The sequence below is a fragment of the Chinchilla lanigera genome, unplaced genomic scaffold, assembly GCF_000276665.1.
Source record: "Chinchilla lanigera isolate Chin_1 unplaced genomic scaffold, ChiLan1.0 scaffold00038, whole genome shotgun sequence".
NCBI classification, from domain to species: Eukaryota; Metazoa; Chordata; class Mammalia; order Rodentia; family Chinchillidae; genus Chinchilla; species Chinchilla lanigera.
The window spans coordinates 2,479,491-2,494,365 of NW_004955439.1; the positions used below are offsets into that span (position 1 = coordinate 2,479,491).

Consider the following 14,875-nt stretch of genomic DNA (forward strand, 5'->3'; position numbering starts at 1 on the left):
GTAGTAGCATTTACTTTACAAAGCAAAGCATTTAGTTCACTCTGTTTTGTCATTTTATAAGCCAGGAGAAGTGTTTTCGGATTTGATTGCATTGTGTATGGGCAGTGGTCTCAACTGGCATGTAGCAACATTGTTTGGGTTATGAAGAATGACCTATCTCTCAGCAGATGGCAGACGGTACATCCCTTAAGTGGATGAATAGCTTTTAGTGATGGCTGTGCTTTAGACTCCAGGAAAGAAAGACATCCCTTAGTGACTGCTATAAAGTGATTGACAGAGAGAGTAAAAACACAGTATCAGGGCCAATCATCATTTGTGTTTTGATACTAAATAACCAAATAGTTATTTGGTTCTGAAAACTTTGAGCACTCCTTTGTTTGACAAATACTATGTACTGCCTGTTGTCCTAAGATCCAGAGATATGGAGGTAGCTGAATATACAAATAGGTACAAGTGCCTGTACTTATCGTATTTACAGGGAATCAATCTTTTAGCTGTAAGGGCGGAAATGTGGAAGACCTTTCCTTAGCCATCTTAAGGGTTAAGGCTGGTACGAATGCCAGAGAAACCAGGTTAAAAAGACAAAAGCAAAGAGACTGATTTAATTGAAGTTTTATGTGACACAGGAAGCTTCAGAAATGAAGACCCAGAGACTCAGGGAAAATTGGATTTTTTTTTTTTTTTTATTCACAAGGAATGACATTTTATTACTGTGATCAGATAAATCATAATTTCTGTAGAGGAATGTAAAAGTGAACATTAATAATGCGTTGACAATTCACGGCATTGAGGGGAAGCCTACTACTGAACACATAAAGAAAAAATATTGTAAAATTTTCTGGTCTTGCAGTGCACATTTTAGTGCAAGTATTTATGACACAATAGTGTTCAATTCAGCAAAGTATTGCAGAATGTCATGGCACAGTGCACTTAATTCAGAGATGATCGGGACATGCAGCGTGTAATAAAATGGCAGAGTGTGTGTGTATATATATACGTGTGTGTGTGTAAAAAACTACATGTAATTCATAAAATATAGAATGGTTTATTTGGATGGTTGTAAGGGATTCACTGTGGAGTCAGGATGACTTGCAACACCCAGCGTTGTCTCCAGCAGGACAGTCCTCCTGCTAGGCAATGGCTTTGGCCTCTGGCAGGAAAGCCTGCCAGTATTTTATCAGCTATTGCTGTGTTTATATTAATGATTCTAAGTACTTGATGAGAACAGTTTTAAAATCCCTCTCTCATTCTTTCTCAGATCTTCCCACTTCTTTGCAAATTGTTTTAGAGATCTGTTCAAAATTTCTTTTTTCTTGTTGTACTTTCGCTTCCCACTCTCATTTCATTTGTAGCTTGCTGGATTTTATCTGGTTTGTTAGCGACCATCATTTTTGCCTCAGTTTCACGTTTTCTGAGCAAAGTAATTTGAGCATCTCCCCATTTTTGCCAGCACTTCATTCGATGGTCAAACAAACCTTTTACTGCAGAAATAAGACGAATGTCGTCACTAAGTAGTTCTGAAAACATACAGAAGTCAGCAAAAGCTTGTTCCTGATGTAACTGGTCTATTTTCTCTTTGACCTCTGCAAGCTGAGACAGAGCTCTAGATAAAGTGGAATGATCCTCAGAATTACCTAACATGACAGCACTTTTAGCAAAGGCAAATCAAGGCTTCAACACTGGCATGAAGTTTCTTAAGTTGCTGGTCAAGATTCTCAAACTGCTGCTGCTTTTCTTCAAACCGTGCCTTCGACTCATCCATCTTCATTGTCATTTTGCTGGTAGTGTCTGCAGCCTCGTTCACCATCCTCAACATCCCAGCTCCACTCAGAGCCTCCTGTTAACTGCTCTGGGCAGCGCTGAACTTTCTAAGAATTGCCTTAAGTCAGGATCCTGTGGTAAAGTTGGATGTTTTACTGTTCTTTGAAGATACCTTTCAAGAGCTGCTCTTCCTTTCTCTACAAAGTCAGTGAATGATGAATCTTCTTTACCTACTTTGACCTCCGTCATACCTACTACACTCTTTTCTGGAGCTGGTGGCACAGTATAAACAACATGTAAATACTTGCTTGTTAATTTACTGTGCAAACCAAGAAAGTCACTGAAGCTTCTTTTAACTGAAAATTCACTCTTACTCAGCATGGAAAGAGAAGTCTTTTTTTTTTTTTTTTTTTTTTTTTTAGCTCTTTTCATGTTTTATTGTCTTCACAGGGCAGGGCCCCATGACAAATTTTCCTGAATTAAAGAAAACAGTTCCAGAAATATATAAGCTAAGGGGGAAAGTTACTTAACACTGAAGAACTTAGTTTGTTTTTTCCATGACTGTCTGCTAGAATTTTCACTTACTGAACTGAATTTTAGAAATATGTTTATCCCTTAAGAGAAGTCTTTGTTGTTGCTCTGTATGCTGTATAAGCATTCATGCCGTCACCAACTTTCTCTGGGTCTGACACACCAATATCTATATCAAAAATATCTCCATTTGCTGCTTCTTCAGTCTCTTCTCCGGACCTGTCAAAGATCACAGGAGCTGACACACTCTTGGATTCCATTCTAGGAGCAACGAGTATAGTAGCGGGGTCTGGTGTGACTGCAGGAGAAGATTCCGAGGACAGGATAGGGTCCCCTTCTGGGCTGTCCAAAGAAACAACTTCTGTGGCTTCTGCAAACAGATCTTCTCCGTCATCATCTAGAACAACATCTGACGGTTTGGGGCCATTGGAGTTTGCACTAATATCCTCTGTAGGAAGACTAGCTGGTTCTGGAGGTGACGGATTTGACTCCAGGGTGGAGAAGGTGCTGGCGAACACGTCCTCGCTGTCTTCCAGCTCTTCAAAGTCAGTGAGACTCCAATCTCGCAGCAGAGGAGGCTCCCTCGCAGCCGCCATCTTCGCTTCCCTGATGACTGCGCATGCTGGGTCTCGCGGCCCTGTGACGTGAGCACGCAGGGCGGGGCTAAATTGGCGGTTTTATGCTTAGCTTGGATGCAAAATGGACAGCCAAGTAGAAATGTGAGTGGACAGAACGGTGTGATGCAGTGGTAACAAAATGAAAGGAGAACCCAGCAAAGCCTGTTGAGTTCCTTCCTGGGCTCATTGTCTAGCATTTCTCTCCCTGGAGTAAGGGGCAGGAGCCTTCCTCAGGGGAGGGGGAGAGTCACCATTCTAAATTTGTGGCTTGCTTTGAGGGGAGAGCAGCTTACTTTGGGGAAAAGGAATTCTGATTTCAAACATTTAATTTGGAACAGTGCAAGTGTTGACAAAGGGAAGAGCAGGAGAAATTCAGAGAAACTGTGCTTTTGAGGCTCTTCTCGCAGCCTTCAGGTCACAGCACCCAGCATCTGAAGTGCCACGCTTCAGAGTATCACAACCTGAGCCCCAACACAGTCAGTAGAATCCAGTGTATTTCCTCTGTTCGGGAGACTTAGAACTCCCTACGAAGCCATATAGAGTTGTGATTCATCAGAAGAGACAGATATAATCCGATCACTGTGCCTAACTATAATAAATGCATTATAAGTATGCTAAACACCGGAAGAAGTATAGCGTATTAAGGGAATTTAAGGAAAATGTCCCCCACCTCCTGAGCAAAAGAAATGTAACCCCTGCAAGCTTTTCTCTGAGTTATGAAAATGAGGTGAGTTAAGAGTTTTAAAAACTCAGAATTTTTCTCTGAGTTAAGAGAATGAGGCTAGACACTGGCCCCTGTCAGGTCAACAACAGGACATCAAACAGAATGAGGTGAACCAGGAAATAAGATGATCAATTGCATTGGTTCCCCATTCTTTTAGATTTTGGTTGGTTTATGCCTGCAGGGTCCTGGATAATTTGGCTGCTATAAAAGAGCAAGAATTGTTGAATTGCTTTTCACCAGAATCGGGTAATCTGGAATTAGGTTTAGCTGGTGCCCGCTCAATTGCTACAGCAAACACTCTAACACTTCCTGCTGACACAGGTCCTACGGATCATGAAATAAAGCAATCATACAACTCACCCAGGACAAGAACACCACTGACCCCACCAGGTCATTGGTTCTACACAGAAAGAAGACAAAAACCAAGGGAAGTTGGAGAAAGATGAGAAATACGGGTCTCACGATAAACACTCCCACTCTATGGTGTCCACACAACCCGGGAACAAAGCAAAGCAGTTGCCTAAGTCACTATTGCATTACATGTTGTGTACCAACTCCTCACAATGAATGCAATCATATGTACTAGTAAAAATAAAAAATAAAAACAAAGTCAAGAAGAGCTAGTAGAAAAGGACAAAGCTAAGAAGTTACCCCAGAGGAGAGCTATGGCCGTAGACCTTCTGGCTTTGCCATCTCAGCTTCATGCTAACTACTGGAAGACTTTAGGCAAGTTACTCAGCCTCCTTTTCCTTGGCCTCAGTATCAGCATCTGCCTCACAAGCTTGTCTCCCTACCCACTAAAAAGAATCATTCAAGTTAATGAACTTTGTACAATTTCTGGCATAGAAATACTGCATAAATTTTAGTTTTCACTCTCAAATGTTTTTCTAAGAAGATCCTAGTTTCCTGTATAAGGTTTTTTAACCCATGTGATTTGCTAAATATGTACCTGAAGGCAAAAGAGCATCACTTTGTAAGACTGTTTATGGTTTTTTTTTTTATCTTTTTGAGACAGGGTCTCACTATGCAGTTCAAGCTGGCTTTGAACTCACTTTGTAGCCCAGGATGGTCTTAAACTCATAAGGATTATCCTGCCTCAGCCTCCCCAGTGCTGGGATTACAGGCGTGTGCCACCACACCCAACAAGACTGTTTATGTAAATACATTCACAAATCAGAAAAACAGTCTTTCCTCTCATACCTTTATTTGTTTGAAGTTATAGGACCAGTACACTCACACCATGGGCCATTCCATCCATCTTCCTGAGAAGGGGGTGTCCACCTCCTACCCAGGCAAAAATTCAACCTGACAGAAAATGAGGATTGGCTCTTTCTTAAAGACAATTAGGCATTTAAAAAAGGACTACTTTGCTGTCATCTCAAGATATACAAAATCTAAAGAATCTATGTATTCTGAATTGGTAGCAGGCTTTGATTTGTCTGACAGGCCATCGAAGTGAGAAGTATAGGAGCCATTTACCTAGACTGCAGTTAGATTGAAATGGTAAAGATATTTTAGGTTTTGTGTAAGCTGGTGTCCTGGGTCTTGGAATAACAGTCTTGTTGAAAAACTAACACACTTTTCCTTCTGGTATGCCTTTGTGTAAGTTGTTCCTCTTCTGCAAGATTAGGTGATACCATCTGTGAATGTTCTGTCGCCATTCACGGCTGGTATTTAAATCTGCACTTTCCTTTCTCTGCCTGTTTTCAAAGGTGCAGGAATTCAAGAGCCAGCCCCAGCTAATGGCCAAACACTGTGCGTGAGACTTGTGAGCAAGTCTTTTAACCTCTTGCTTCCAACTCCGCATCTAAAGGCAATAGCAATCCTGCGGACAGGGCCCGCCCCCTGCCTGTGATAGGCTGCTTGGAATAGCAACAGCCTGTGTCACCGAAAAGGGCAAAGCCTTTCTGAAATAGAAACAAAGTTGGTCACAAATCACATTGGCTTTGCCAGAGGACCTCCCCCTCCCCTCTTCTTTAGTATGGTACCATGGGGAAAGTGATCAGACCTGTCGGCGGTGCAGCACACGGTGGTTTGGAGGCGAGAGAGAGGTTGTAACTTCTACGTGACCATGGTACCTGTTGAAAACGGAGAGGGCCCCACGCTGCTGCACCAGAAGGGCAGAGAGGAGGAGAGCGATGGCAGCTACGGAGCCAGAGGCACCAGCCGGCATCCTGCCTGCGTGGGAGGTAAAGTGAGACGCCGGGCTCCCGTGACTCGCTGGAAGGGACAGCACTGCTCTGTGCCTGTCGGGCGTGCATGCTTGTGCGTGAGTGTATGTGTGCGCGCGCGCGTGTGGGCGGACTGGATGCGGGGAGAAAGGAGACAAGGTTTGGTGGGACTTGGAATGACGCCTGAGCTGTAACGTTGTGAGGACCGAGGTCTTACTGGGACGTTAGGTGTTAAGCAAGTGGGACTTACATGCCCACTAGTGGTACATTAGGTCTCATCAACTGCGTTTACATAAGACAATGTATAAATCTTTTTCATTTTGGAAGAGTGGATTGTCAACGTAGTCTTATTCGTAAAACCCCCCAAACATTCTTTTTAACATATTGTTGCTAATGGAGAATATGTGAACACTGCTTTTTGAATCGGTATTTAAAGTTGGCTTCATAAAATTATTAGTTATGTAATCAATGAACACAACTTTTCTTTCTAAATGCCGTACATGTTAGTAATGAACTTGAGGGTTCTTCCAAACCTGAAACTTCTTTGCTTGGTCCTGCTTTCTTTAAAACTGGCCTTTCAAACTAAGGTACACCCTAACACCTTTTCGTTGCCGAGGTGAAATTTTTTTTTTTTTTTTTGTCTTTTTGAGACAGGGTCTCACTATGCAGTTCAGGCTGGCCGTGAACTCACTTTGTAGCCCAGGCTAGTCTCGAACTCGCAATGATCCTCCTGCCTCAGCCTCCCGAGTGCTGGGATTACAGGCGTGTGCCACCACGCCCAGCCAGAGGTGAAAATTTGAAGTTCTAATTCATTTATTTCACTTACCTTTGCTGGCCCAAGTGCCCACAGACATATCACATACTTGTTGCTGCTTCTTGCCTTTTATTTAGGGAGTTCCCAAAGAACTGGAGATGAATCTTAAAATGATATCAAATATAAATAATCATCTCCTTCTTACTACTTTCCTCTGCTCTGCCCCTCCTAATGTTCCCAAATCATACTTTGGAACTTCATAAATCATCTAAAAGACTAAATGATGTAAGTACATTTGCCTTTCACCTTGGAATGGGTCTACACACTGGAGTTTGGGTTGTGAGTTTTCCTGATTACGGAATCCAGTCCACAGCCCCTTACGTGAAGCTGGAGAGGCACCGTCTCCTTTTTTTTTTTTGTAAGGGGAATCAAACTCAGGACCTTGCACTTGCCCGGCAGGGGCTGGAGACACCTTCTCAGGAATGAAGACACAGCCCTTCTTCCCTGTCCTGTGCCCAGTTCAGCCTTTTCTTTCTTCCCCATCTCTAGTCAAGAATGGAGACCTGAGGCCAACTTCCCAGTTGACTTCGCTCCCTCTCCAGCAGAGCTGTCCGTCTTCCTTTGCGTTTGTTTGCTGACTCAGTGTTCCCTAGAAGCAGGCAAGGGGAATGTGTATCGGGTGTGAAGAGAGTTGCACAATTTTTTTTTCTGAATTCCTGGGAAACTGAGCTCCAGACAGCAAGCTGAGGTGCAATGACAGTCAAAGGGTGCACTAAATGGAGTCAGCTGACAGTGTCACAAAAAAGAAAATGAGAACTTCTGTCTCGGAGGGACTTTTTCAGTAACTATTAAAAACTGACTGTTTAAATGTTGATATGGCTGTAAAAGCAGTGCTTCTTAATAGCTTACAGTGCACAAGTTCACAATTATCTCCACGGAAGGTAATATGTGCGTGTGCTTGTAAAAGTTGAATATACGCTCATAATTTAACTCAATGTGCAAGTGTTTATGTTGTTACACAGAAATGATAAATGAATAGCATAAATTATCCTTCAAGTGTAATTTTAAATGGGCCTTTACTATACAGAAGAGAAGCCTAAATGTTTTCCTACAATCTCGGATGAATATACATTTGATTTGTGCTGATGCAGTTTACATTTAGATGAACACAAACTCTGCATTATTACTTCTGTAAATTTTCCTAACTTGCTTTAACAGTCTTTGGTACCCAGAGGTACTTAGACACTTTTATGTTTAAGTGAATGCACTGTGTAGCCTTGCTGTATAGTTTGGACAAGTCACCTCATGTCTCCAACTATTAATATTGGATGATACCTTAATTGGTTTTCTAAAGATGTTGAGGTGTGAAGAAACAATAATTATAATAATTGTCAAATGCTGCTTTTGGCTTCTCTGTATATCAATTTCTGTGTCTGTCTCTCCCTCTCTTTCTCTTCTTCTCTGTCTCTTTCTGTCTCTCTCTTTGAGAAAAGGGCTCACTGTGTAGTTCAGGCTGGCCTTCAACTCACAGAGTAGCCCAGGTTGCTCTCGAACTCATGGTGATCCTCTGTTTCAGCCTCCCCAGTGCTGGGATTACAACCGTATGCCACAGTGCCTGGTCTTATAATTTCTTTTATCAACAAATTCAGAGTATTTACAATATGCTTAGTAATTATCATCCAATTTTTGGATTTAAAATAGGGAAGTTTTTTCTGGAGTTGTAAATGGAAAAACTCAGAACATGAAGAAGAATGAGTTATATAACCTAGGGTAAGGTGATTAAATCATGTGAGACACTGAAAAACAAAACAAAACCCCCAAGCTCTGTGACTGAATGTTACTGCATACAATGAGGCATTCTGGTAGGTCTTCTTTGGCCAACTCTTTTTAGAAAGAGTGCTTTGTTCCAATGACTACAAGTTAATGGACTCAATTCATTTTTAAGAAGCTGTGACTCAAAATATATACACTTAGTAAGTTTTTCAGCATTTATGGGCATATTCAAATTGAACTTCTAGGGCAAGGTCAAGCTCAATTTGACCTCCTGGTGTCAAAAGCAGATGACAGATATGGAATAATACATTTTTTTTTTTGTTCTTTTTGAGACAGGATCAGTTCAGGCTCGCCTTGAGCTCACTTTGTAGCCCAGGCTGGTCTTGAATTCGCAGTGTCCTCCTGCCTCAGCCTCCCAAGTGCTGGGATTACAGGAGTGTGCCACCACGCCCGGCTGGCAGATAGATAGAGAGTGCAGAACTGATTGTGGTGGCCCCAGGCCTAGTAGGCTGATGCCTGCTACTTCATCCTCAGCTCTAAGACCTTCCTTAAGGCATGATCTCCCTTTCCTCCTGTTAACACTGACTTTTCATTTCCTATCTGGCCAGAAAGTCAGAAACCAAGAGCAGTGTTGGTTGAGTGCAGATTCTGCAGTGTCCAGGGCACACAGAACTGGAGTCATGGGACCACTGAAAAGGCTGAATTTGATTCCCCAAAGATGCCACAGCCTGGGACTTAAGAAATACACACTTCCACCAGTCAGAAGAATACTTAAGATAGTTGCTCTCAAATATTTTAAAACTGTCAAGCTCTTTTTTCACGTGGAAGCCGAGAGGTGGTCAGTATGTAAGATGCAACTGTAATTAAGCTGCTACTGAGTGTCATTCTCAGGTGTAGTCTGAACAAGGATGCCTTGAGTTCACTCTGGCCAGGCTGGCTCACTCAGGCTTCCTGGGTTCCCCAAGGAAAGTCTTCTTTTAAGGGAGATGGGGTAGGGGGTTTGTGGAAGCAAACATTCCCCAGAAAGAGAAAGTCTGATTATAGAGCTGTGATTGTAGGAAGAGGGATTCTATCTAATACCAGTTACCTTAGGCAAAGCTAGACCTGAGGCCTGGGTCTCCTGTCACAACTAACTTTTTCTAGGGCAATGTTGGGTCATTTCATCTTTTTTCTAGTCTTTCTGCACAGTGAAAAATTAAGTGCCAGAATGCATGAAAAGTATGGTGCTTTACAAATATGTGTTTAATAAGCGGATGATAAAATGATGACAACAAAAAATCATTGTGTGTATTAAGATATTCTCAAGGAAATGGCAGGATTTGTAGACAAGTTGATTTATGAAGCACTAGAAGTTCTTTAAATCCAGTAATGAGACCGGATTTAAAGACAAAACTGTGAGGAGTGGTGGGGCACGCCTGTAATCCCAGCACCTGGATTACAAGCCGGGGGTGGGGGCAGCCAGCCTAGGCAACCTAGCGACTTTAGTGAGACCTTGTATCAAAATAAAAAAATAAAAAGGGTTAGAAGTGTAGCTCAGTGTGAAGGCCCTTGGTTAAAATCTCCAGTAATGAGAGAGAGAGAAACAGAGAGAGAGAGGGGGGGGGGAACCTCTCCCTTCCCAGTCCAGTCAGCACCTCTGTGAGACAGAACATTAGCCTCGTTTGGAAATCATATCAAAAAGTCTAAATCTGAAACTGTAGCACTGTGAAGCTTGAGCAAATGGCTCCTCTGGGGCCTCCTAGAAAGTAGAAGGCCCTAAACAAACGTGGTGCGATTTGTTTCACCACAGCTCTGGGTGGAACATTTGGCACAGGCAGTGAGAACCCAGAGACGCTGTCACTTGCCGCAGACGCCCTCCCTAACAGCAGCGGCAGCCGCCAGCGGCAGGCCACGGCGGGCTGGGAGACACGGCCGCAGCCAGAGCCAGCCAAGCCCCGGGGCCCACCTGCGCCGGCTGAGTGGAGCCAGTGCACAGCCGCATGCCTGAACTGGCTCTCGCAGCTAGGGCCCTCCTGATAGGTCGAGGCCTCTGTCCCAGTTGTTAAGAACTGTATTTTCGACACCACCCTGCTGTAGTTGCTGTAAGTGAGTGGGATTTGATTTTCATTCAGGAAAAGTTCTTGAATCATGGTTTCAGCTGTAATGTTTTCTCAGCAGAAGGAACCAAAGAACTGGTTAGCTTCCGAGTCAGAAAACCTTCTGAGAGCTCCAAACGGCCCTCCATTTGTGCATTAAAGCAGCTACGTACTCAGAGTGCATGAGCAAGATCTGTTTTTTTTAACTGAGCAGAGATGGAGTTCTCTAGTGCAGTGTTTTCCTCATGATCAGTCTTTGCCAGAAGGACGAATGACTGACTAATTTACAATCCACAGCATTATGGCACGAGAAAGAGAAAAGTTGGATGGCTTCTTCCCAAGGGTTTCCTTGACCAAGTACTAAATGAGGACAATTTCTCATCAACTCATCCCTCAAAAAGAACCAAAACTCAGATAAAACCACAGAAATTGAAATTTCTCCATACATTTCCCACTTGAAATGGAGTCCAATAACCTTCACAATGAATCATAATAGTATGTGGGGTATTTCTGTTTTATCTCGTGGTTGCTCATTGATACGATTTTTTTTTCTGTGTTGCAGCACACACATTTATACATTTCTAAATGGCTATGCCTCAGTAACATCCTCTTCACCTGTAAAATTTGGGCAAAAGTCATAATATGATTAAAATCATTTTCACATCTAATTTTAGCAGCTTTCATTACTTTTGAACAATGACTCATTTCTGACACAGCCAAAATAGCAAGAAGAAAAGTGCGGTCCTTTGTTTGACTTATAGGAATATTTTTTTCCTCAAGAAAATCAAGTGTAATTTGACTTTCAACTGTTCAACTGTGGCTCCCTTAGAAGTGATTGCTTCTCAGACCACTGGTGACTCAGGTCTGCCTGGCGTGAGAGCGCTGTGGGGCTGCTAGCGATCCTCATATAACTACACACAATGTTTCCACGCTTCATGAAGGTGGAGTTGGGAGCTGTCTGCCAAGCTAATTTAGAAACTTGTTTGAAATAACACCTCAGCTTCAGATGTGTGAGGCTTTTTAAGGATAGGGGGAAAAAGTTGTAATTAGAATCAGTTCTTCTGGGGAGTGAGCATCCCCACGCTAATAAAATGTTTTGTTTCCATTGGGAAACACAACCGTAGAAGCCATGAGGCAAAAATCACACGAAGGATTTTTTGTTTTTTATGATGTAAGTCCAATTATGTACATCCTGTCCATTTGGAAAACAAAGCAATTCAAGAATTTATGCAAAGGCGCAATTGGTGTGCTGGAAACAGGTATAATTTTATTTCCTTTGACAGCAGTAAGAAAGACCTTTATAATTTTACTTTCATATTAAGGAAATTTACCACATTGATTCAGATTAAACAACCTTTTGTTAAATGACTTTTTTTTTTTTTGGCACTAGAGATTGAACACAGGGCCTTCACACTGAGCTACATCCCCAGTCCCTTTTAAAATAAAAGATAATAGGAAGTTGGGAGACCTTTCTCAAAAGGGAAGAGGATCTAGGGAGAGAGAGAGAGAGAGAGAGAGAGGCAAGGAGGAGGAAAAGGGGATGAAGAAAAGGGTTAAGATGTGCTATGTCCATGTACCAACTTCCCACATGAAATGTAAGCATTACGTATAGCAAGCATGCACTAATAAAGGAAACAATCTGAAAAAAAGTATTTTTTTTGAGACAGGGTCTCGTTAAGTTCCTAGGTTGCCCAGACTGGGCTTGAATTTGTGATCCTCCTGTCTCAGCCTCCCATAGTGCTGGGATTACAGACCTATGCTTCCTGTAAGCACCACCCCTGGGCTCCCCCTTCTTATCTATATAACAACCCAACCCAACTGGGTAATGTTGCTTTCAGGTCACAGATGGGAGCAGAGGCCAAGAAAACAAGCTGATTGTTACTAAGTGCTTACTGGCATCTACCAAGCTCTCTTCTATCTCATTCATTCTCGCAATTCTGTGCGTTAGATAGTACTATTATCTTTACCTTACGGATGAGGACAGGGAGGAACAGAACGTTTAAAGTCTTGCTGGCCTTGTCAAAGTTTAGCTGTAACTAATCACTCTGATTCCAGACTGTACCTTCACCGGTCAGCCGAGGTGACTGCTACTGAAAGCAAAATGATTTGCCCCACATAGCAAAAACAATAGGTGGCGGCATAGGGATCTGAACTTCAGAGCTCAGTCCAACCCGGGATTTTGTCCTCTTCATGTCCACCAGTGCTCTTTCCACTTTCTGACCTGTCCAACCCGGGACCTTGTTGCACTCTTGCCAGCAGCTGATTACACTGAATTTTAGGGAGCTCCCTCATTTTCATGTGACATGCTTTTTTCTATAAAATTCTAAGTCCCTGGATAAGATCTATATTCCGGTACTGGCTGACAGTGCTTAGGAAGTATTTTGCAATTGACAAGGGGTGGGACTTGTGCCATTTCCTCTGTATCGCTGGCCTAGACATCAGGGATCACTACCTGTGACACAAGCCCCGCACCTTGTACCACCAAATCCAAATGAAACAGCTCTCACTGTAACCACGAAGGCTAGTTTTGATGACCATCCGGATGAGCCTGGCCTGCCATTTGTGCTCAAGGCTGGGCCAGCGTGTGGCACATGAGTGATTTTTAAATGAGCAAAGGAGTGAAGAAAGGCTTGTTGAATGAGCGTTGTAATTCAGAGAATCTTTGTTGGACACTTGCTGCAGGAGAGGAGCAGTGCTGGATACTTCAGAGTGAGGGTATCTAGGACATTATCTCTGTCTATAGATTCTACCAACTCATCAGGAAGGTAAAAATCTAAAAACCTACAGTCATGTACCGCATAATGACATTTTGAGCAGTGAAGGACTTGCCAACTTATATACAAGTGATTCCCTAAGATTGCAATGTATTTTCCCTCTGTCTTTCTCCCTCACTCCAAAGTTCTCCCTTTGTATTATATAAAGCATCCCAATCTTTTCTCCCTCTCTCTCCATATCTCCCATAGTCTACCTTATGAAAACCTCCTCTTGGTTTCTCCCTTGACATTCATGTGACTATCTAGGTCTTAATTTTTATTTATTTGTTTGTTTGTTTATTTATTTATTTATTTATTTATTTATTTATTGTCTTTTTGAGGCAGGGTCTCGCTATGCAGTTCAGGCTGGCCTTGAACTCAATTTATAGCCCCAGGCTGGTCTCAAACTTGCTACAATCCTCATGCCTCAGCCTCCCGAGTGCTGGGATTATAGGCGTGTGCCACCACACCCAGTTCCAGGTCTTAATTTTAATGAATAAAAGTGTTCTTCCAAAAGAACCTCCATCTGTAGGATTTATCATACTATTTATGGTCTTCCCATTTCATTTCGCTAATTAAAAATTTTAAATAGCCGAGACATGATTCTCAGCCATTTTTGAATGTGCAGACTCCCTTTGAAATAGAAAAATAACTTCAAATTCTCATATAATACACTTTGAGGTTTTATATTTATTGATTAGATAATACAGAATGACAGAAAGCTACTATGTATTCATGAACACATTGTATTTTAAAAAAATTTTCATCCCATCTATACACAGTTGGCATTTTAAAGTACAAATGTGTTGCTGTTTTTTCCGATATTAAATAATCATCCATGGGATTACTTCATACGATGTTGTGGATTTTCACCACAGCTCCCACATATTAAAAATTTTCATTCTAGAGACATTGGAAGTCTCCAGACAGGATGGGTTCTCCTGATTTACCTTCTCTTAACCATCTATTGAAAAATCTCCATGAAAACATGGAAGCAGAAGCAAAATTGCAACACCACTGAGAGCCAGAATGTGAGTTAGGACTTAACATTATGCAACATGCAGATGTAATGCTTATGTATAAGGTGGGGCAGTACAATGTTAGATTCCTACAAGATCCCACTGTACATCCCCATTTATTTGACAGCTTGGGAACTCTTACCTCAAGGAATGGGAGGCTAGCTCCATAGAACATTATAGCCGACTTCTCTGAGGGCCATATCATACAGCCTAATTCTTCCCACCCATCCTGTCATTATTACTTCTTTTTTATATCTCTTCAAGGGGTATAGTTCCAGAACTTCAAAGACTTCTAAAATGGATAGGAAGGACAGTCTCATTGAATTTGGGAATATAAAATCAGTCATAAGAAAGGAGGAAGCCTAGAAGAGCCATCAGAGAAGTGCATTCCACAAGTTGTAGCTTTGTATATATTATTTTTGACAAGCCAAGAACTACAGTCTGCTTTAAATGATCCAGGAGTGATATTCCCTATTTATAATCAAGGGACCAAAAAAGTAGAAGCAAAAAAACAAGTTTCTTTCTCAGTCCAGTGGATCTATACCAGAAAAATAACTCCAGGCGTCAGAAACTTGGCTGGCAGCTGTGCACATCATTTGTGCCTCCAGTTTCAGACATAAGAGATTCTAACTGCAGCCAGGTGGCCATGTTGTGTATTCAGGCATGTCTGAGGCTGAATACACAATAGCCACTCCAA

General features: G+C 42.1%; 1 protein-coding gene and 2 pseudogenes across 3 annotated transcripts in view; 1 reads left to right on the forward strand and 2 right to left on the reverse strand.

Annotated features, from left to right (window-relative positions):
* Nucleotides 1–1,029: 1,029 nt before the first annotated feature.
* On the reverse strand, nucleotides 1,030–2,918 carry LOC102006824 (annotated as a pseudogene).
* On the reverse strand, nucleotides 1,182–2,211 carry LOC106149181 (annotated as a pseudogene).
* A 31-nt stretch (nucleotides 2,919–2,949) lies between the features above and the next one.
* Nucleotides 2,950–14,875, forward strand: part of Slc2a12 (solute carrier family 2 (facilitated glucose transporter), member 12) — a 57,071-nt gene continuing 45,145 nt past the window's right edge. Inside the window, exons 1-2 of one of the 3 annotated variants that reach the window (XM_013517402.1) lie at nucleotides 2,955–3,011; nucleotides 5,346–5,822. In XM_013517402.1, coding sequence (XP_013372856.1) covers nucleotides 5,705–5,822 — 118 coding nt within the window. In that variant the 5' untranslated portion in view covers nucleotides 2,955–3,011; nucleotides 5,346–5,704. Of the gene's footprint in view, nucleotides 3,012–5,345; nucleotides 5,823–14,875 lie in introns of all 3 variants that reach the window. The other 2 variants (XM_005390508.2, XM_005390509.2) reach the window with 2 other exon arrangements.